Source organism: Phalacrocorax carbo, chromosome 24, assembly GCF_963921805.1.
Source record: "Phalacrocorax carbo chromosome 24, bPhaCar2.1, whole genome shotgun sequence".
Lineage (NCBI taxonomy): Eukaryota > Metazoa > Chordata > Aves > Suliformes > Phalacrocoracidae > Phalacrocorax > Phalacrocorax carbo.
In genome coordinates, this window is record NC_087536.1 from 1,351,791 (window position 1) to 1,373,204 (window position 21,414).

The 21,414-nt window shown below is 45.1% G+C and overlaps 1 protein-coding gene across 1 annotated transcript in view; it reads left to right on the forward strand.

Moving 5' to 3' along the window:
- Positions 1 to 21,414, forward strand: part of ANTXR1 (ANTXR cell adhesion molecule 1) — a 110,976-nt gene that overhangs the window by 61,313 nt on the left and 28,249 nt on the right. The window contains exons 14-16 of the mRNA XM_009510948.2: positions 8,117 to 8,158; positions 16,234 to 16,329; positions 16,825 to 16,992. Of these exons, the coding sequence (XP_009509243.2) occupies positions 8,117 to 8,158; positions 16,234 to 16,329; positions 16,825 to 16,992 (306 nt within the window). The remainder of the gene's footprint in view (positions 1 to 8,116; positions 8,159 to 16,233; positions 16,330 to 16,824; positions 16,993 to 21,414) is intronic.

The following is a 21,414-nucleotide window of genomic DNA, read 5'->3' on the forward strand; positions in this document are numbered from 1 at the left end:
GAGCACCCAGCCTGTTTGGCTCAGGATAGGCAGAAAGAGAGCGGAGTAGTGCTTATTTACTGGTTTGGTAATGGCACATTAAGGAATGCAGCGCTGTCAGAAGCCCAGAGTGAATTAAGGGCAGAGGAACTGGCTTGCACAACAGACAAGAGAGGCAGGCAAGCAATAACCTCTAATAACCAAACCACAGACCCAGAGACACTGCTGTGGATTCAAGCCCAGGGCCATTTCAGAGATAATTGTGTATGTGTCCGGAGAAAAAGAAAAAAAACACAACCACCTTTTTTTTCTTACCAAGTATAAATTTGTTTCTGAGTGACAAGCACATTTCTAAACCCTGAAATTCCTCTTGGCATGCTTTTTAATTAAATGGGAATCATTATTATCCAGCAGTTCTTCAGGAAAGACACCAAGCCAGCTTCATCCCTGGAGTAAATGGACTGAAGTCAATAGACTTGCTCTGGAGATTTATCTGGAACCCAGTATCTCCTTGGCATGCACCCATAAAGAAATGCTCTTTCCAAGTGTATCCAAGTTTATTGGTCTCAGAAGTATTCTGGGATGAAGTCTGGAATTTACCACTCAGTTTACAGTAGATGCGATTGTTGCTTAGTGGATCAGAACAATAATTAGGTCTTTGCTGTGCCTGATACAAGCACAGGCAAAATATCTGTGGGGGGATATTATAAGAGCACAGGAGCCAGGTGCTAACATTTCAGGAGGTTTCAAGGATGTTTATTCAACAACAGAAAACACAGAAAGCTAATCCTGCTAAGCGGACAACCCCAGCACTGTACACATTAGAAGAACGATGGCACATACAAAGACATCTACAGCAGGACGACCCCACGCTTCCTGAGCAGAGCATATCTGCAAAACAGCAGATGCCAGATCCTGGCCTCTTTGATCTTAGTGGGCATTTTGCTGTTGTCTTCCCTTTCTTCCTCTTTCCTGAACACAGCATAACCTGAGGGAGTCTGAGCATTCATAGTAGTAACTGTGTGTGCAAGAGGCTAGGTAGGTGCCCAAGGGTGAAATTGTTCCTGGTAGGAGGCCAACATAAGGCTTAGGTTTAATAGTGATGTAAACCAAATAGATTTTAGCATAGATGTAAGCCAAATAGATAATAAGCCTCCAAAACCATCTTAAGGAGGATTTTGCAGGCACATTGTTAGATTGGCTTGGAAATGGAGCTGCTTAAATTGTTTTGATGTATAGCGAAGGCGCAATTAATGCAACAGTTGGAAGGCTTGTCTGCGCTGGGGCAGTTTCACTGTGCCGACACGCAGCACCACACTGAGCAAGCGTCTCCCGTAGACACTTAAAATTGGCAGGCTGTGTGAGTTTTGTTTGGGCCATCCTTTGCACCTGAACAGGATCTGCATGAAAGATTAGCCCTGGCATAGCTGAAGTGGTGGCTACGGTCAGCCTGCCCCGAGCCTTGGGCTGAATCTTAGCTAGGGCAGTGCAGGGGATAAAATGCAGAGGATATGAGTGGAAATATCTCCCTGGTGCAGCTGAGCTCTGAGACTCGAAGCATTTCCCCACATGCTCGTACATCCCACCTCCTTATGGTTTTATGAGGTAAACAGGAGCCTTTGCCTCCCTTATGCATCCATGCAGTGTGGCTTGAGGGGTGAGGGAAGGGGAAGCTGCTCTGTGTCAATTGCCCACTTAGAATATATACACCATCTTACTCATTTTTATACTGCAGCTCTTTTAAGTACAGGGGTGTGGCTGGCATATGAGGTGTTGGTATTTAAGCAACTAATACCAGTTTTAACTGTAAAGCAGCTTTCTGGAAGGAAGCATGGAAGAACCCAGCAATTTGTTTGGCTCTCAGTCTGTGCTGCAGCTGACCAGAAGTTTTGGAAACAAAAAGCTGGATGGAGAAAATACAGAAAATATATATTAAAACCACATGAAAATCATGGCTAAACTGGAGGAAGAGGAGGGGAGGAAGTGCATAGACTCTACAGCAACCCTAAAGAGTCATAAAATTACATGGTGTGTGTTGGCTTGATGGAGATCACTTACAAAGGTCCACGTATTCTGATTCCCACCCGCTCCCATGTGCACGAGGCACAGTTTTTCTGTAGTTATGATGGTTTTGGGAGAAGAGGGCAGGGGGTCATGAATCATCTGAAACATTATCGAGGCAAATCAAGAGAAAGAGAGAAAGAGATGCGAATGTGCAAGCAGAAATTGCTTGTGGACCTCGCAGCCCCTGCCTTCGGTTCAGATCTGCGCTATTGAGGCAGCACTCCCCTCATATAATGTGGTAGTTTCACTGAATTTATTGGAGCGTGATGTGGTGTGTAACATCCAAGCTCTGAATCCACATGTGCTGCCACAAATGAGTGTCTTCGTTTGTGGCACAGTCAATCCAAAACATTTGGAGGTAGTGCTGTCGTTGTGGGTTTAAAGTAGTGTAAATAACAGAACCTGACTTTGCAATTGCTGTGCACAAAGGGCAGCAGGAGGATAAAGGCAGTCCTCTTAATCATCCACAGTACCTGCAGCACTTCACTGCTGCTCTCAGCCTCCTGTCAGTCAGATCAGGGTCGTTTAGATATGGATATAATGCTCTATAACTGGCCGTCTTTCAAAGGGCTAGCATGGATCCTGAAAACAGCCTAGCAGAGGCATTTTGCCTGGGCTAAAGCCATCAGCTCTACAGCAGCCCAGGTAGAGGAATGGGCTAATAGAACCCTGTGTGCACCAGGCTCTGAGCTGGCGTGCTTTGGTGTGCTGCTGTGATGTGTCATTACCAAAAGTTAAAGCCAGATTCTCCAAAGTGTCTATCAGTTCTGCGGTGTCCAAATGGAAAGATCTTCATGGAGTTTCCTTTTTGGAAAGCGGAAAGCATTGCCCTCTGAGCGTTCGGAAGGGAGTTACTTGCCTTTAGATGACATGCCTAGACATCAGATTCCCAAACCGTTTTACTTGCTAATGTGTTTCCTTAAGGCCAGATCCAAAGGCCAATTCTATTAATGTTGACGATGTTCAGCACCCTTTGTTCCAGACCACAACAGATATTTAACACAGAGGAGGCACTGTTGTTCTTTGCCCCAGTCCTGCATGGGAAGTAATTAACTCAATAAAAATGACTTCTTCCTTTATTTTTCCCCTGGTCGCCTCTCACTTCTTCCAAAGAAAGTTGGCTCCGCTCAGCTAAGGAGAAATAGGTCTTTAGGACATAGTCTTATTAACCAGGAAATTCACTAGCAATCAGTGAGTGAGAGCAAGGGCTTCTGCTTGTAACTGAAAGTAACTATGATGTTTTCCTTTAGTCCAGAAAATGAATTTAGTTTATATAGTCTTCCAAAGAAAGTGGGTCAAACACTTGGAGTGAACCCCACTGATCCTGGCCTTGTTTATCTGTGTAAGTGAAATAGCCTAGGAAAAGGAATGACCTCTACAGATGGTACATTTTTTTCATGCATTCCCTGGAGAATTCCATGGCAGCCCCATCCAGTTGCAAACTGTACCAGAGTAATTAAATGGAGGGCTTTTTTCCCCTCCGTAATATCATGTTTTTCACCAATGGATGATTTTGACTTGTGTTGTGCGTAAACCACATTCAGTACAGATCACGTCAGCCTGAAGTCTTGCGTGTGAAACAGCCTTGTCTCCTAGTTTTAAAAAGTTAAAATTGAGATTCCTGGATCTGCTTCCAGGCTGACAAGAGAGGTTAACTTAAAAGTGCGAGTTAGCTTTCCTATTGGACTTCATTTACCTCTTACTAGTATGTCTAGGAAGAAGAATGTCTTATGTTGCAGATGAAGAAATAGGGACAGGCTCCTGCTTGTATTAGAAACTTTGAAGTGTAGACCAAATCTCCAAGGATTTAATGGGTACTTAGAAGACATGGCAGATATGAAACAAATAAAAATGAAGCGTTCCTTTATCCTACTCGTAACTAAACTATGAAACCCTGTCGCAGGACTTAAAGAAAGTCAAAACTATAAATATGTAAAGGGAAAAAAAAGATGGGTCATAGTTAAGGCTATTAGGATAGTAAAAATACATAATCTATATTTTCCAGAAGAGTGCAGGTAAATAAGGACAAAAAAACCTGCTCAGTTAACTGCATGCTCCCTTCCAAATTTAGTCCTAATTAGAGGCAAAGTCCTTTATTTCTTATTTTGTGCTCTTTTTTCATGTAGCCCTGATTTTAAATGATGATCTCTTTCATCTTAAAGCAGATACGCTTCACTGACAAGAAACATATTGCCCCTATTTATCATGTAAAACTCCAGGGAGAGTTACTGGATATGTGCTTGCTGGACACCAAACTGGTGGAGTTTTCTGGTCTTCCCAAGATGGAAAACATCCTAGACACATTCCTGGAATTTGTGAAATTTGGATTCAATATGTGCTTTCTTATGCCTGAATGGCTACAGAAATTTCAGGGCAACAGAAAACCAGTCCTCTCCAAGGCTTTTAGACTTCTAAAAGGTGGCTAATAGCATTCCTCTGCTTTTACACTGGGTTATTCATCAGAAACAGCTGCTTCTCCATGCGTCTGTGACACCAGGGTGGGTCAGCTAGCAGAGACCTGTGTCAGTCACATGTATGTTGAGATCTGTGATGAAAGGCAAAGAATTACCGTCCTGAATTTTCATGGCTAAGTGTGTGGAAGTGCTGACAACTACTCTCGAAGTTCCTTCCTCTGCCAAGAAAAGCCAATGGCCACCACCTCTCCATCCCGCAGGCCTTTACTGCTTGAAAACAAAAGACCACATTGTAAGGTTTTTATAGCACAGCTATGATGTAGAAACCCTCAGGTATTCCTCACCTAGTGAGCAAATACGGCTGCTGAACAATCATATTTTTCTTCTTTCAAACAGAGGGACAGGAGATACAGTTGCAGCAGCAATCACAGAAATGGCTTGGGGTTATCAAAACAATTGCAGAACACATGAACAAACACTTCAGCTGTGCCAAACTAAACTAGCCTAAGCATTTTGCTTGGCCAAGCGTGCTCCCAGCTGATTGCGTTCAGCAGGTCCATGTGTGTCATCTGGCGAGGCAGAGGGAAGGCAAGAGGTGCAGCCCAGAACAAAACGTGGCGGACTTGAGTGATCTGTGCCAGGGCGGGCTGTATCCTCCGTGAGATCCCTGTAGTGGCATTTTCTTTCTTGTACTTGAGTAATTGTTTCTGTTTGTGCAAAATCAGCAGCCGTAAGGCACTGCCTTTTGGCTCTGGGACCTTGTTATTCCCACTTGGCGCTTGCTTTGCTCACTTGTGTGAGATGGCACAAAGATGCCATTTGCTTCACTGCCTCCAGGACCCCAGAGTGAGGGTCTCGTGCACACACAGCTGTAACTATAAGAATCCAAAAAGGCGAAGGAAAAGATTTGTACTTTTTGTAGACCAAAAGCCTTTGTGACAGCAAGAGAGAAAATACATTTTTTGTTAGCCTTGAACTTTGAAAGTTCGTACAGGCTTAAAGACAGAGGAGACTAAACCCTCCTGATCTCTGGACTTGTCTAACCAATCTATGTCGCCAGCTTACAGGGTGTTCAGCTGCTCTTAGAAGTGCATAGCACTTAAAAACAGAAGGAATCTCTTTTTTTTCCTCTTGGACTCTGAGAAAAAAACTTCATCTGTTTATAGAAATCAGTTTGTTTGCGTGTATGTGTGTGCATATGTTATGAAAAGGAATGCAAATATATGAAAAACACAGCCATCTCCTCATTTCCAAGCCTGTAATCTCAAGAGTTTCTAGTGATACTGGCTGAGAAGTTGTGTTTGAATGCTTAGCTGGACCAAATATATTGGACGGATTATCCTGATGATTCATACCAATGCAAATGAGAGAAACTCCACTGGAACCCATGCTGTTCCACCAGAGTAATGTTAGAGGAAGGGAATAAGGCCACTTCCAATGGGTATATTTTGGATCAGATATCTGACATTTCTCAGCGTTGGATTAATGGGTTTGGTTCAAAAGGAGGACTGGTAACAAGCGTCTCCCCTCACACTGACCAAAATATATCTGAAAACGTGGCTACAAACATCTTCTGAGTATTTGGGTGCGTTGTACATACTGTGTCAATATTTATTTTGTCAAGAGACATATAAGACATTATGTTGTCTCCATCTCCATAAACCAAGGAGCAGCACTGTGAATAAACCACACTGCTACCCACGATTTCCTTTCCACAGAGCGGTGCTCTGATGCAGACAGCTTTTCCTCTGCTTTTCATCATTTGCTTTCCATCAGGGAGAGCTGGTATCCCCCAGGGTAGACAGAGAGAGGCGGGTGCTGTATCAGACACTCGCCAGCTGTGCTAGTCAGCCCGAGCTCATCCCCCTCTGCGGCATTGCCCCTCCTTTCTCCCCTGCATGGTCCCTGGCTTTACAGCCGCAGCCTCACCAGAGCTCTGCTGGGTCAGAATGAGCGGTGCTGTGAGCAGGGCAGCAGGTGCATCTACCATGCTCCTCGCGTGCCCTTCCCTGCTTCCACATCTGCTTTGTGCTTCTGTGCTCATAAACAAAGATTCAGTCTTGATTCCTAAAGCATGACGATTCTTTAGCAGGGGTTCCCCGGGGGCACTGTGGGCCACCAAAAAAGCCCTGCTGCCCAGGAACAGATAGTGGCAGAGCTCTACAGGCGTCACTGCTCTGGGCTGAGGTGCAAATGAAGGACGGATCCAGCCCTGATCTCCCCCCTAGCCAGAGGCACATGCTCTTCATTAATGGCCACATTGCATGACTCCGGGTTTGCAGAGGAAAATAAAAACAGTGAGCTCATCAGAGAAAGAAAAACACGAGTGAGAGGAATTGTTGTAAATATTTATATCTTCAGGGCCTTTAATGTGATTGTCATTTTCCCTTTCTGCACTTAAATAGCCAAGCTGTTATTGTTTGGGACTGTGATTTTTCTTTTTTAAGGGTAATTTTTATTCCCACACATCTGTACCTCATGCCCAGGCAGCCTCTACACCTAATACCCCATCCTGAGAGGAGCTGAGGGCACTCAGTGCTATCTCCACAGGTGCTCAGCACCCCGGTAGCATCCGACTCATGACCTGGTATGTAAAGAAAGAGCTGCCTCATCCAGATGGACTTAAAGCTACTGGAGAAAATCGATCCCTGGGGCAATTGCATTGACGTGACTGGGCGGATTTAATCCGTTGACTGCAATGGCTGTGTATTGGGGTGCGTCTCGTGTAAGGGAGAGATATTTGACATGCCTGTATGCAATTGCTTTCCTTTGGAAGGCTCTCTGTTGCTCTTGGAGTGGAGGGCTGTGATAATAGCCAACTGCCTGCCGAGCCCTAGATGCAAATTTTTTGCATGAAATAATAGCCTCACGCCCACATAAACTTAAATTGTTTCTATGGAGAATATCCTGGACCGGTCTAAAACCTCACCCTGCTTGCTTTATTAGGAACCCTGGGAGAGCCTCAAACATATATACATTTTTATATTTTTTTAAAGTTTATGAGAGTGAGCTATATTAGCCTGATAATGTGAAAAGCATTTTTTAAGAGAGCATCAGGCGGCACAGACTTCTGGAATGAAGTACGGGCCTGGGAGACAGAGGCTGGGGCTTTATTACTGCTTTGCAATGTCTCCAGGGCATTTTACTTCATCTTGGTTTTGCTTTCCAGTCTTTGTTCAGCCTGTAAATTATTTGAGGCAGGATCTGTACACGTGTGCAATGGCCAGTAGAAGGAGACACTGATTTTAGCATGGTTGTTCCAGTGAGACAGTGGTTGCTAGCTGTTACTTAGAACCAGGACAGACTATGGCTCCTACTGGGATTAGGAGGCTGGAGAATCAAAGATAGGTGACTGAATTTGCTGTTACCTCACGTAGGGCAGGGCTCACCTAATGAGCAACGTAAGCCTGGAGCTACAGTTAGGAAACGTCTCTATGGCAGGGCTTTGGGACACCTCCTGTTTCCCCTCTTGCTCTTGGTGACGGCGACACCAGTAGCACACAGTCACCCTGTAATCGCTCAGTATGGTAACTACCTCCGGAGATGGTCACAGTGGCATATCCTGTTGGTTTCTTGTTTTGGTTTGTTTAAGTGACATTTGAATTGTGCTAAAGAACAAAGTATGGATTTACTATTCTGTTTCTTTCTGATCCTTCTAGATCATCAAAGAGCCCCCCCCGCCTCCTGCAGAAGACAGTGAGGTGAGTAATGCTGACAACCTGATTTCCTCGATGTTTAGGACAAGATTTTGTTCAGTCTCCTCATGAAGAGGTTGTGATTCTGCTGCATGGCAGAGCATGGACCATTTCAACCCTTTGTACTCAGCTTTGTAGCCTTAAACTCAGTAGTGGTTTAGCTAAACTAGGGGCTTTTTCACTGATGTCTGCCATGTGTGTCTTGCTCTGCTCACTTTGCTTTCTACACAAGTAGAGATGTGTTTTTTATTTATTTAAGAGTGATGTTAGATCTATGTATACAGTAACTCCGTGGAGAAGGGAGGAAGGGAGGACAGAGGCGGACAATACTTCCACTCGATTGGGACAGCACTACAGAGTTAAGCTGTGATTCAAAAAAAGGACAACCCTTAAGCATATGTTTAACCTTGAAGTTAATGGAACCTAAACATATGCTTAACTGCCTTCCTGGAATGGCGTGGTAATGGTTTTGATGGTTTAGCATATATAACTGCTTCTGGCAGCTGAGCAGTAACTCACAATGCTGATCCCTTGGACTACAGCTGCTGAGAGAAAAGGCAGCCCACAGACTTTGCAGTGTGTCTGAGGATGGCAGACCAGATTCTGAGCAGATGTAAAACCCCAGTAAATTCGTCTTGACATCAGAAGATCTGCGGTAGCCAGGGAAGTTTTAATGGAGAGAAACAATAAAGCAACATTAAAACCTTCATCTTAATTCTGCTTACCCCTTTCTGGGTAACAAATGGTTTAAAGTTATTTCACCATGAGTAGACTCTGCCCAGAAACATGCCCTATTTTTCATCCGCCTCTCTCCATGTCCTGCTACCAGCATGCAATGAGTCTCTTTGCTTTCACTGTTTTGCACATGGGATTTCACTGAAAAGTCACTGGGCTGCGTTCAGGGCGCATTGTGATGCCAATGGGAGTTTTTCCATTGACTTCACTGGTGTTTGGATCAGTTCCTCTTAACTATGCAAGTAAGAGAAGACTTAGATCTACACTCAGAGTGATTTGGTTGGTTAGTCTGCCTTGCTTTTTGGCATCTGGAGACAAATTCATTGCCTGCTTCATCTTGCAAGTGGAAAAGCTTGCTGAAATGGTCCTCTCTGTGCTCTCCCTAACGTCTGGCCCAGTGAGTGTGCTCTGAGCTGAGGCAGACAGAGACCTTAAAGCTCAGTCCTTTGCAACACTACAGAGGTGGAATCCAGCCTAGCTTCTGCCTGCACTGAGCACAGAAAAATAGTTCAGGGCAGCTGGAGCCAAGGCCAGTACTAGAACCTCCATCTTGGTGGCACTTCAAAACAAGCCTGAAGCAAAACTCTGAATCTGAACCTTCCTGGACCCAAGGGAGACTTGCATTTGGATCTAGTGCTCCCCATGCCTCTATATGCAGGCATCTGGCCTGTTTTCCTAAGCAGGCATTTCTGTTTGGGCTGTATGTAAAGCCACTAGCTTTGTTAGTTTCTATCCTCTGAATGAAAAGGAAAATATTAACCTGAAATTGCACATGCTCTGTTCTGCATCACACATGCCTCCAAGACAAGGGATTCAATTGCTAAAATTAATTAAAATACATCATTCTGGAATGCTGGCTCACTGGCCAAGGACTGGAAGGGGAAATTACATCTCTGTGCTGAGGGGGAAGGCGTGCTTCACATGTAAGGAAGCCTTTTATCAAACCAGTAAGTTCAGCAAAAGCAGACCAGTTGCTGAAAAATAAACGAGTTGCAGCACACCAGTTATGTTTGCCTCAGGATAAGTTTAGTTAAGCTGGTGTAAAGATATTTCTGGACATGTTATATTTTCTCTCGGCCCTGATCCTGACGGAGAGGAACAGTCTGTGCAGCTCTTTGGATGAAACAGTCCTCAATTCATCCATCTGCTTCAGAGCTTTCCTCTAGCAATAGAGTTGCCACTGGCTTTTTATTTTAAACTAACCTGCTCTTGTTCCGTGGAAAACGTGGGGCAAATCCTCTTGGTATAGAAGCAGAATGTTGTGCTTGTTCTCAGGCTTGCTCCCTAGAGATGATGGCTTTAAATGCAGACTTGTCCAGGCTTTGGTTGTACCCAGAGTAAGGCACTACATGGTGCCTGACAAATTGCATTAACTCATACCTGTAGTTCACCTGCTCCCTCATTAATACAGGGGGAGATCTGTACAATCTTTTGGCTATTGTTCTTACTGTTTGGGGACCCTGGGATAGGGGGGCTTTGGTTACAACGGTGTGTCAGTGCTGTAGGGACTAGTCTAATGGTATAATTTCACACATACTTTCCATCAGAGCACATCCCTAAGCTCAATACTCAGTCTTCCTATAGCCGCCTCACACAATTAGCAGCCCAAGGTTTCTTGAAAAGGAAAATGCGGTTTGTACCATTTTAGAAACTCTATAGCATCAGAGCAGTGCTCAGAAATTAGTAAGGCTTGAAGCTGCGGCTTGTACCATGCGTTGGTTTTTTTTTTTCCCCCAGACAGAAGAGCTTCCTGCTAGTGGAAAAATAGGAGAAGCTCTGCAAAGATGCATTTAGTTGGTCCCATTTACTCTTATGGAGCCGGGCCTACAGAATGGGACCGGCAGTAGTGTGTGCTTTCACAGAAGGTTGGATGCTCCAGATTTTCTACTTTGCTCAAAACAAATAGAAGATGGAGTTAATTTTCTATAATCCAGTTTTTCTTACGTGTTGCAGATATCTTTCTCCCTTGCAGAAAACCTAGCAACTGCTTGTCTCCAGCGTGAGAGTGCTAATCCCTTAAGCAGCAGCATTACAGTTACGGTAATATTTTTTTCTTCTCCCAAAAATCTTGGCAAAAAAAAGACAAGAGGAATTCTTGCATCAGCAGATTTGGGAGCTGAGGCCCATATGTCTTTGCACTGCAAGGAGAATGCATTATACTGTAACAATGAGGGGAACGTAGCATTGCTGTCAAACCCGCCAAAGGTTTTATTGAACTCTACTTTAAAGGTCCTTTGAGACGTATTGGAGACACGCTCACTGTTGGTGAAGGAAATCATTACTGGCTAGAAACTTTCAATTAATTCATTCAGAAATTGCTAATGTCGTCAACTCTCCGCTGGGCTCCTCAGACAACGCAGCATACTGGAGGAGGTTAGGCCCAGGTGAAGGACAGATGGTTTTACTTACAGTCAGGAAAGATTGAGTTAATGCCAATCGGAAGAGGCGAATGCCTCGAGGAGCCAGTGAGCACCTTTCTGGCCTGAGATTAGTCATTGATGGTGGATCAAAACCACATTCTTCAACCTCCAGTGGATAGGAAGGCTTTTTTCTAGCCCTGTTGGAGCTACACAGCTGCTTTTATTCATGTGTCCCATCACCTTCAGGCTAGGCTTATTGGAACAACTCTTACTCAGCTCAGACCAGGAGCTTACCACGAGGCCAAAGCTGGTTCTCACTAGAGCAACCCATCTTCTACACCCAAAAAACCCACTTGCAGGGCTCTGCAGCTTCCAACAATTTCCTGTTCTGTACCTGACCCATGCCAGAGGTCTGCTGCTAGTCAGTCCCACGGAAGGACAGACTGTGACTGCAGTAAGAGGGTGCGTAAACTGGACCCCTCCAAAGTATCCCCAAGAGGTGCATGCTCTTCTCATCGCTCCCCTGCCCTGTAAACAGAGACTGGGCAATGTTAAAATGCACTGCTGTATCTTCATTTTCTGTCAGGGAAGTGCTTTCTCCTGCAGAAGGGATTCAGGGGCACAAAGTTCCCGAAGTCTGGCAATCCAGGCAGGAGATCTACCAGATGACCAGAGCGTGCCCTTTCCTCATCACTCAGCCCCATTTTTTCCCTGCTGCTCTGTCACCCAAGCTCCACAGTCACCCCTAGCGTGGCACCAGAGCCAAGCCACCAACCAGCCTGTAATAGGATAATTCTTATGTCTGTTGTCATCTTACCCACATAGACCAGAGCAAACTCACACAACAAAGTCCTGGAGAGAACGGACCGCACAGCAACACAGGCATGAGATGCTGAAGGGCAATTATCACTGACATGGGAGGCCAGGATGAAAAGGAGGAATTTAACTCACTGCGTGACAGCTATTGTTAAGCCAATGAATGAAACCACCTGTTCAGCTTGAACCAGTTTGATCTTTGTGAACTAATCTCTTTCGAGCTGAACATTCATGAGGCCAGAGAATGACTAACAGGGATTCATCTGCTTGAGGAGCTTCATCTCACTTATTGGTGTTTATTAATCTTTTCTAAATTGTTTTCCTCCTCCTTCCTGAAAAGCCTTGCTGGGGAGATAGCAAAATAAGCTCCAGAGAAAGGATCTAATAATAATTTTTTGTAGACACCAAGGCAGGTGTTAGTCCTGAACTAAAGCCAAGTCACAGTGGTATGCCAGCTCTCTTCCTTCCCCTTTTACAATGAGTTGCAGAAAGGAGGAGAAAAGGAACCTTTCAAGAGACAGGCATTTAAAAGAAAAAGACTTGGGATGTTGTTGGCAACAGATGAGGTGGAGGTATTACACTGTGAAGGTGTGGAGTTTTATAGCCAACTTTTCATGTGAAATATCTGGGCAGGCCCAGCACAGCAAACTCGGTTAGTGAGGAGGCTGTGAAAGTCGGGTTTAATCCCACCACAGTTGCAATGGGAGCACCACTGTTAATTCCCTTGACTTTATACGTCCTTATTTCATCTTCCTGTAGTTCAGTGTCTGAGCTAGAGAGTGGGAATAACTCGACATCCTTTCTCCTTCATCTTCATCAAAATGGGGGTTCTCTTCTTAACTGTGTGCACAGCGCTTTGCATTTGGAGGATGTAACTTCAGGCAGGATCTTTAAGAATCCGTACCATCGATAAACTAGGAGTTTCTGTGGACAGTAAACAAAGGCTGGTTTTTGTGTCTTCAAGGATAAACTTATATGTGGATATTTTGGTGCTTCGTGAGGGCTGAGGTCTTTCTTCAGCCTGCTCCTTAGAGCACCAGTAGAACAGTTTCCCATAGATGCCCTTGTGACCTGTGAGTGCTTTCTGACAATAGTTTGCAGGCTTGGGCCAGTGACAGGGGAAGATATGAGAAAAACCAAAGCGACAAGTTTATGCAGTTACAGTTTAGCTGCCTGGCAGAGTATAATGTAACGAGCAAAACCTGCCACAGCAGGGAGGAAATGTTTCTTGAGAACCGAGCAAGGTGTCCTCGACGCGTAATGATTCCTCTGCATCTGAGAGGTGGCCACGCAGTTTGGAAAGGCGTTTAGCGTTGGGAGAAGGAGGCATGAGGAGCCAGAAGCCTTGAGGGCAGCGTATTCACCTCCATGTTTCCTCAGCTGTAAAATCAGATGATAACATCTCTTACTCAGAGGAATGATTACCCTGCTGTGTCTTACAGCGCTTTGTGCAGGCAGAGCTCTCTGTAAATGCTAAATTGTGACAAGATTCAGGCACAAGATTCAGAGACAACTGTGAAAATAATTATAAGGGTGGGGAGTGGGGTAAGTTGTCCAAACTTTTTTAATATCTGGCCAAATTTAGTTTGAGTTCTTACCCTGAGTGGCTCAGATGTCCCTAGTGGAGCCTGAATTGTCCTTGTGTTACCCACAGATGAGGTTCCCTCAGGTCAGGGTCGAAGTATACAGAGCCCGGCATGGACTCTGAGATAAACACAGATCTTTGTTTTCTGAAAACTTGCAGTTATGAATCTGGATCTCTGACCGTGAACTGTAGCGATGTCCTGCTTCTTCTTATTTTTTAAAAGAAACTCTAGCTCCATCTAAAGCAGATTTTGGGGGTGGAAAGATGCCAAGTTCTTTACAGTCAATTTCCAGCATCCTTAAATGCACTTGAATTTTCCGGGGCTGTTTTTCATACTGCTGCTGGGTCAGAGCACTTCCTTACGCAGTTCTTCCTGAGGCAAAACCCCCGTCGTAGCTAAGTGTAGAAAAATATGGGCAAAACTGAGCCATGACGTGAGAATTCAGCCCTGTTTTATTGGCTCAGATCTTGTGAATGGGACAGCGAGCTGGGATGCTGGACGTGGGGATTGTACGCCTCTTTCTTCTTGTTTTCCTGCTGTCTCCCTACCTGGACCCCCAAGTTCCCAGTTGCTTTCCTGTAGCTACTCACGTGTGTTGTGAGCACATCTGCCAAGCGCGTAGGACATCACTGGTGGTTTTTTGTTTTTTTTTTTTGCTTGTATTGCAAAACCTCCCATGCCCTTCAAAACATGTAAACAGACTCATCCTGAAGAAAGCTTGTGACTCCTTTGTTTTTCAAGTGTCCACTGTTGTCTCTTTGTGCGTGTGCTGTTTCTGTTGTTGTTCTGGCAGAAACGCTCCTATCTTAGATTGAAGTGACTTGCAGGGCTTTTAAGGGCTTGCGGGGAAGATTTCCTAAACCTTGGTATTTCCTGTTGTGAGAAGTCCAGTCTGTGCTAAACTGAAGAGAGAGAAAGAGAATTGCTGAAGGAAAATATTTAGATGGCTTTGATTCCAGTTTTTTAAAAAGTCCTCATGGAAAACTTCATGCAGAGATATTAAGTTCTTAGGTTGCAGCAGAGAGCCTCAGCAGCCCTAACCCAGAGCGAGAGAAAGAGGTCAGCTATGAAGGAGGGGAACCTTGTATTTATGACTCAATTGTTCACTCTTCCTTTAGATCAGGACAAATTTTGCAGCCGAATTTATGTGTATTTTGAAAAACAGAAATCCTTTTGTTTGACATGAAAAGCATAGTTTGTCTTGGATTTTTTCCCCCAGTTTTTCAGTTTTCCTACTGGGGAGTTCAATTTCAAAGTATTTTTGGCTTTTCCAGTTTTGGAAAGCTCCTACGTTTTGGAGTTTTGCCAAATCCCTGTGAAAAATTAAAGAAAGAAAAAAAAGAGAGGGACCATTTTTCATTTCTCTCCACATTTTTCACAGGAAATACTTCACGTTTTTGATGAACTCTGCTTTTCTGCTTTGCCAGTTCACAGCCTGAACTGTAGAAATTAAAGGGAAAGGCACTATATAGGTCAGAGCATATGTGGCATTGTTATATAGTGCAACAAAGAACATAGAATGTATAGAATGCACTTGCTAGAACATTAGCAAGACTCATTTTAAATAAACTTAAGGAGATTTTCTTGATTTGTTAATCTGGCCGTCCCTCAAGGCTGTGGTACTGAGCATATTTAACTTCGTGTTTGGTGATGTACCGTAGGTTTCTGCCTGCAGTATGTAAGGGTAGAACACATTGAAATTTGTACAGAATTTAAGTCTCATTTTTCACACGAGGCCTGACTTTCTGCTGGCATAAGCCCATGAAAATCACTGAAGCCACATGGGCTTCCATGGGCAGCCTCCCCGGCAGAGGCAGAAGTTCATTATAGGAGCTAATTCCATTCTTGTAACTTTTCCATTAGACTTTTCCATCCTATTACACTCAGCCAGCTCATCTCAGGAAAACCTCATCTCCGTGTTGGGCATTCACATGGGGGTTGTTTCCAAATGTACTCCTACTTTGCCTTCAGTCAGGAGCAAATCTGACTTGCTTCTTCCTTGCTTTCCCCCCAATTCTGTCAAATCTGAACTAGAATACAGTGATTTATCTGGGCCCTGGGGGGGTCCTCCAGCACGGGGAGCCATGAGTCGGGGAACACTCCTCAGAGCAGCAGCTGTTCTCTCCCTAATCACAGGCGTAAGTGAACGGATGGCAGAGGTAAGTCCCTGCTACCAGCACTCGTGCCTGGCATATCAACCAGGCTTGCAGCCAAAAGACCCCAGCTCTTGAGCTATGCTGACTGCTATTTTGGTGGCTGCTTTGGACATTTTGCAACTTGGAAATAGTTTACTTCCCTGAATTTAAAGATGATGAAAGATAGTCTCCTTGAAAAAAAAAACCACCAAAACTAAAAACCATGCAAAAATCACATTCTTGCTGGAGTTGGACCGTACCTTTCAAGTGGCAGTGATGTTTATATCATGAAACATTTTCTTTTCATGAGTGTACATCCTCTGGAAAATAACCAGTGAGAGACCAGAACCTTGACTGCACTGGCTCTAGCAGGCTCAGAGGACCCATAGCCTGTGCCTGTTTATTCCATTCTACCTCTAGTCATGCTTCATCTTCCTTCTGTTTTGTAGGAGGAGGATGATGATGGCCTTCCAAAGAAGAAATGGCCAACAGTAGATGCCTCTTATTATGGTGGACGAGGAGTTGGCGGCATCAAACGAATGGAGGTAATTAGATATCAGTTCATGTATCAGAGATCTTATTCGCGAACTCAGCTGTGCTATCCCCCTGCAATCTACCCAGGAAGAAATTCAGGAGAAGGGCACAAACTTCCTTTTGTACGTCTGAGCACAGATCATTTTTATACAGGACTATTTGAGAGCCAAACATAGATTCCTCAAGTTTGGGACCATCTTTTTCCTCTAGTACAGTAACATCCTGGTCCATGCCTGGGATACAGGGACAGTGTTGCCATACAGATTACAGGGAAATATTTTTAGTTTTTCAGAAAACTTTCTCCACTCATATTTCTCAAAAATCACAAAGGAGGAGAAGTTCAAGGTTTAGGCTCTAGTCTAGAAACAAGCTTTGCAGCCTGTGCCTTGCTCTTCACCTTGGATTTGGACACTGGGAAAATATGGATGAGGGTCTAGTTATTACAGCAGGGATGTAACTCTGTACAGCAGCCGCTGTTGTAATACGCCGTGATGCCATCTTTCCAGGTGCGCTGGGGAGAAAAGGGCTCTACAGAAGAAGGCGCTAAGTTAGAGAAAGCTAAGAATGCTAGAGTCAAGATGCCAGAACAGGAATACGAGTTCCCTGAACCCAGGAACCTTGCAAACAACATGCGCAGGCCTTCCTCTCCTCGGAAGTGGTACTCTCCAATCAAGGTAGGTCCAGTCCAGCGTTGTACTGCGTAGGATGTTTTCAGGAGATCTGTATTAATTTTTTTCACATCTAAGGCCAAGATGTAGAGCTGTCCACAAACCTGTGATCTCAAGATGCTGCTAGAGTAGCTGTGCGTGAGGGAGTCCCACTGACCGCGTGCCTGGGGAGGTGCTGTATAAAGGAGCCACATGGGGCAATGGGGATTTCCCACCACGTTGATCAGGGTTTGGGGCTTCATTGCTTTCTTAGACCAGAGTAGGATCCTGACTGCTTCCGGTGGTGTAGCTGGCTTCTGTAAAGTGCTTACAGACCCAACCGCACTTCCGAGGGCAGGCCCTTTAGTCCTGCGGAGGGTTGGCCCAGGCTGGACACCAGGTGCTCACCAAAGCTGCTCTATCTCTCCCCTCCTTGGCTGGGCAGGGGAAAGAAAATATAATAAAAGGCTCATGGGTTGAGATAAGGACAGGGTGTGATCACTCACCGATTACTGTCACGGGCAAAATAGACTTGACTTGGGGAAATTAGTTTAATTTATTACCAGCCCAATCAGAGTAGGATAATGAGAAATAAAACCAAATCTTAAAAAAAAACCCTTCCACCAACCCCTCCCTTCTTCCTAGGCTTAACTTTGCTCCCAATTTTCTCTACCTCATCCCCACCAGCAGCGCAGGGTGATGGGGAATGGGGGTTGCAGTCAGTCCATCACACATTGTCTCTGCTGCTCCTTCCCCCTCAGGGGAGGACTCCTCATGCTCTTCCCCTACTCCAGTGTGGGCTCCTCTATCCACGGGGCCACAGGTCCTGCCAGGAGCCTGCTCCAGTGCAGGATTCCCACGGGTTACAGCCTCCTTTAGGCATCCATCTACTGTGGCGTGGGGTCTTCACGGGCTGCAGGTGGATATCTGCTCCCCTGTTAACCTCCACAGGCTGCAGGGGCACAGCTGGCCTCACCATGGTCTTCACCACAGGATGCAGAGGAATCTCTGCTCTGGCACCTGGAGCACCTCCTCCCCTCCTTCTTCACTGACCTGGGTGTCTGCAGGGTTCTTCCTCTCACATATTCTCCCTCCCATCTTCAGCTGCAGTTGCGGAGGTTTTTTCCCCCTTCTTAAATATGTTACCCCAGAGGTGCTACCATCATCGCTGATGGGCTCGGCCTCGGCCAGCGGCGGGTCCGTCATGGAGCCAGCTGGTATTGGCTCTATCAGACACAGGGGAAGCTTCTCGCAGCTTCTCACAGAAGACACCCCTTTAATCTCCCACTGCCAAAACCTTGCCATGCAAACCTAATACAAGTCCACACTGCATATTCCCTGAGACCTAGGGAATAAATAACATCCGCTTTCCTTAGAAAGAGGGGAGAAAACAGGAAGAAAAACGCTGCTAAATGTCACCCAGGAGAGTTGTCCTCAGCAGAGCAAGGATTGCAGTGCAGCAGCTGGATGTCTGCCAGCAGGCATGGGTCACAGGGCCCGGCTTGCTGCAGGGCAGCAGGCTCGCCTCACAGGGACGGGATGCCCTGCAAGCAGTGTTTGGCTGAATTAGAGTGCCTCAGATGTGGAAGGTCAAATTCATGCTGATATCGGGTCACATGCAATGCAAAGCTGCACAACAGTTGCCCACAGGAACTGGGAAGACTCTCCTTCTCTGCCATCTGTCCCAAGGGCAGGCAGCTGTTCTTCAGTTTGTCTTCACTAATACAAATCGTTGGCAGTGTACAAAACGGAAACAAGCAAGCAACTGAATACTTACTTAAGCAAAACTCTTCATTGCACATGTGAATGCTTCTCCTGCATTAAGAGAAACAAACCGCACAAAATAGATATTAGTTGCCTCATCCAGGGAGCGGTATGAGGGCGCTCCAATGTCAGAAAGCTTATCTTTTGTGTTCAGGACAAATTAAGCCATCCTCAGGAAAGGAGGACGGCTTAACTACTGTAGAACTGCTCTGATGAAAAGAAAAAAAAATAATCCTGCACTCCTGTTTCTCAGGTTTAACTCTTTTGGGAAATGTTAATAGCCTTCCTGTCTCTTTTCAGTCTGGGGCTATTTGTAGCAGCACTGTAGTTATTAGTCTCAAAAACGACTGAAAATGCCCGATTCATATCAAGTGCAAACCTTGCACCACAGGAGCTTGGATTTAATTTTGAAGGGTGGAGATGCTGGTTAGGGTCTTAGAAACCTACAGGCAATCTATCTGCAAGCAGTCTGCAAAGAGGGCGTGCATCACATATGTAGTAAACCTCTTGGTGTACAGAGCTCACCTTAATCTTTGTGTTGAGGAATGGGGAAGTGCCTCACCGGTGGAAATTAGGTTTATTCTCCTGTTTTCTTCCTCCCCAGTAGCAGTCAATCTAGTTGGACATATTCTATTAGCCGAGTTATTGCAATGCAGATATATTACCCTGCAATAAACCCAGGCTTCCCTCCATTGTAACCTGTTTCTGCTCAGCTCCACGCAGTGCCCATAGGAATTTGGGCAAGTCACGTGTTTTGGCTTTCCTCAGTCGTTGACCTTGCAGCTGGTTCGAATCCAGTGATGGGAATGGCAAGGATGCACAAGGGAGTAAGAGTGGTTTCCGGAGGATACGGAAATGTGAGCCTCTCTGAAAATCTGGTCTAATGCCCTCTCTCTTTTCCCCCTTAAAGATTATCATCTAATAAACATAGCCTACCAGCAAGTCATTTGCAATTGTGTTATAATGACTTCAGCATGTGTTCACGAAGGTTATTCATTCCCACAGTGGGACAGGTAAGACAGTCAACTGTTTTCAGTTCAGAGTGGAAAATGCAGTAAGCACCATCCCCTATAGCTGTTCCTTTGTTCCTAAATGCATTGCATTGTCGTTTTGTATCTAGTGGAAAGCGTTTGTAAAACACACTTGTCCCATCTCGGAGATTTTTCACTCCTTCTGTGGGCTCATGGAAATGACCTCACCCCGCTGAGAGATGCAGCTCAGTTGCTTTTTGCATGCTGCAGTCAGAGGGTTCATAGCACACAAAGCTATGCTCTAACCACTGCGGGGCTGCCAGAAACACTGGTTGTAGCACAAAGAGCCCTGAATACGTGCTCAGGCAGCTGGAACCCCTGTGGGTACAACTACCTGAGATCATTAGTTGGGAGCTGGGTCCTTTCCCATAGAAGACACTGCTGAGTTTCTCCCCTCTTCCTTCACCAGTTCACGTTGTCGGATTGCAGCCTCAGGAGACTTTTAGTTAGTTTTCAGAGTTTATTTGACATGGTAGGAAATCAGTTCTGAACAGAGGAGTCAGGTTTGCAGATCTCTGTCCCAGCTGGAAATTCTCCAAAGTTCAAGAGAGGCTTGGAGAAAAGATTCAATGGATGTAATGGGTTCAAGTTCAGTTCTGACTCTGACTAGGAGCAGCTTTTGCTTCGTAACAGCAAGAATTCAGTTTTAAGGAGGCCTACAAATATTAGGAGTATCTCATGGGTGATAAATAATCTTAATTCCTTTAGATATATCTCGCTTGTACCATTCAAATTGTATACAGGATAAGGACAGTTCAAATCCAAGACGCCATATCCAAATCGTCCCCTAACTTTGGGGTGTTCCATGTCTGGGTAGTATTTAGCACCTGGAGTCTGTCTGTGGACAAGAATTCACCTAACTATTAATTGCCACCACAGGCCTTATTGAACTGCGCTCAAAAAGACAGTGTATGCAGATGGGATGATTGTATCCAGCACGTTCCCCATGCACAATCATGAACACTCATCACAAACAGAGGGGACCACTGCTATGAAGCAGGGGTCCTGCTATTATTCTCCCTGTGCAATAAGGAATTAGCAAAATTGGCAAAATTCATCAGCACTCTTGGCAGAAGCTCTCGCCCTGAAGATGTGAGCACATGAAGATGAATTTGCATTGTGTTACACAGGGAAGCTATCACCGAGCCATAGCAGGCAGGGGGAGGCGAGGAGGGATAGCCTATTATGTCATTGGGTCTGTACTCTCAGCCAAAGGCTGCTAACTTGAATCTATCCTTCACTGCTTTTTCCAGTCTGGTTTTTAAAATAACATAGAGGCTTCCACCACTTCTCAGGGGGGGAATATTTCACAGACTACCAGACCTCACCCATAGGAAATGTCTCCTGATACTCAGCTTAAATTTTCCCTCATGCCCATGCTCCAAGTGCACTCGGCTCCTTTGGTTAAAGCAGATGTTAAATTTCCACTCGCTCCACTGGACTGGTTGAAACACCTCTTCAGAAGGTAGATAAACATGCATGTAACAAGCTACTTTAAAAAAATCGTTGGTAAAGGAGGAGGGCAAGGAATTACACCTCAACGACAGCAAACCAAGGTAACTTGAATCTAACAGAGAGCCAGGAAATTAACATTTCAGGGCCAGTCATCTTGCTGGCCAACAGGCCTCCTTTTCTTCATGCGGCACAACTGCCA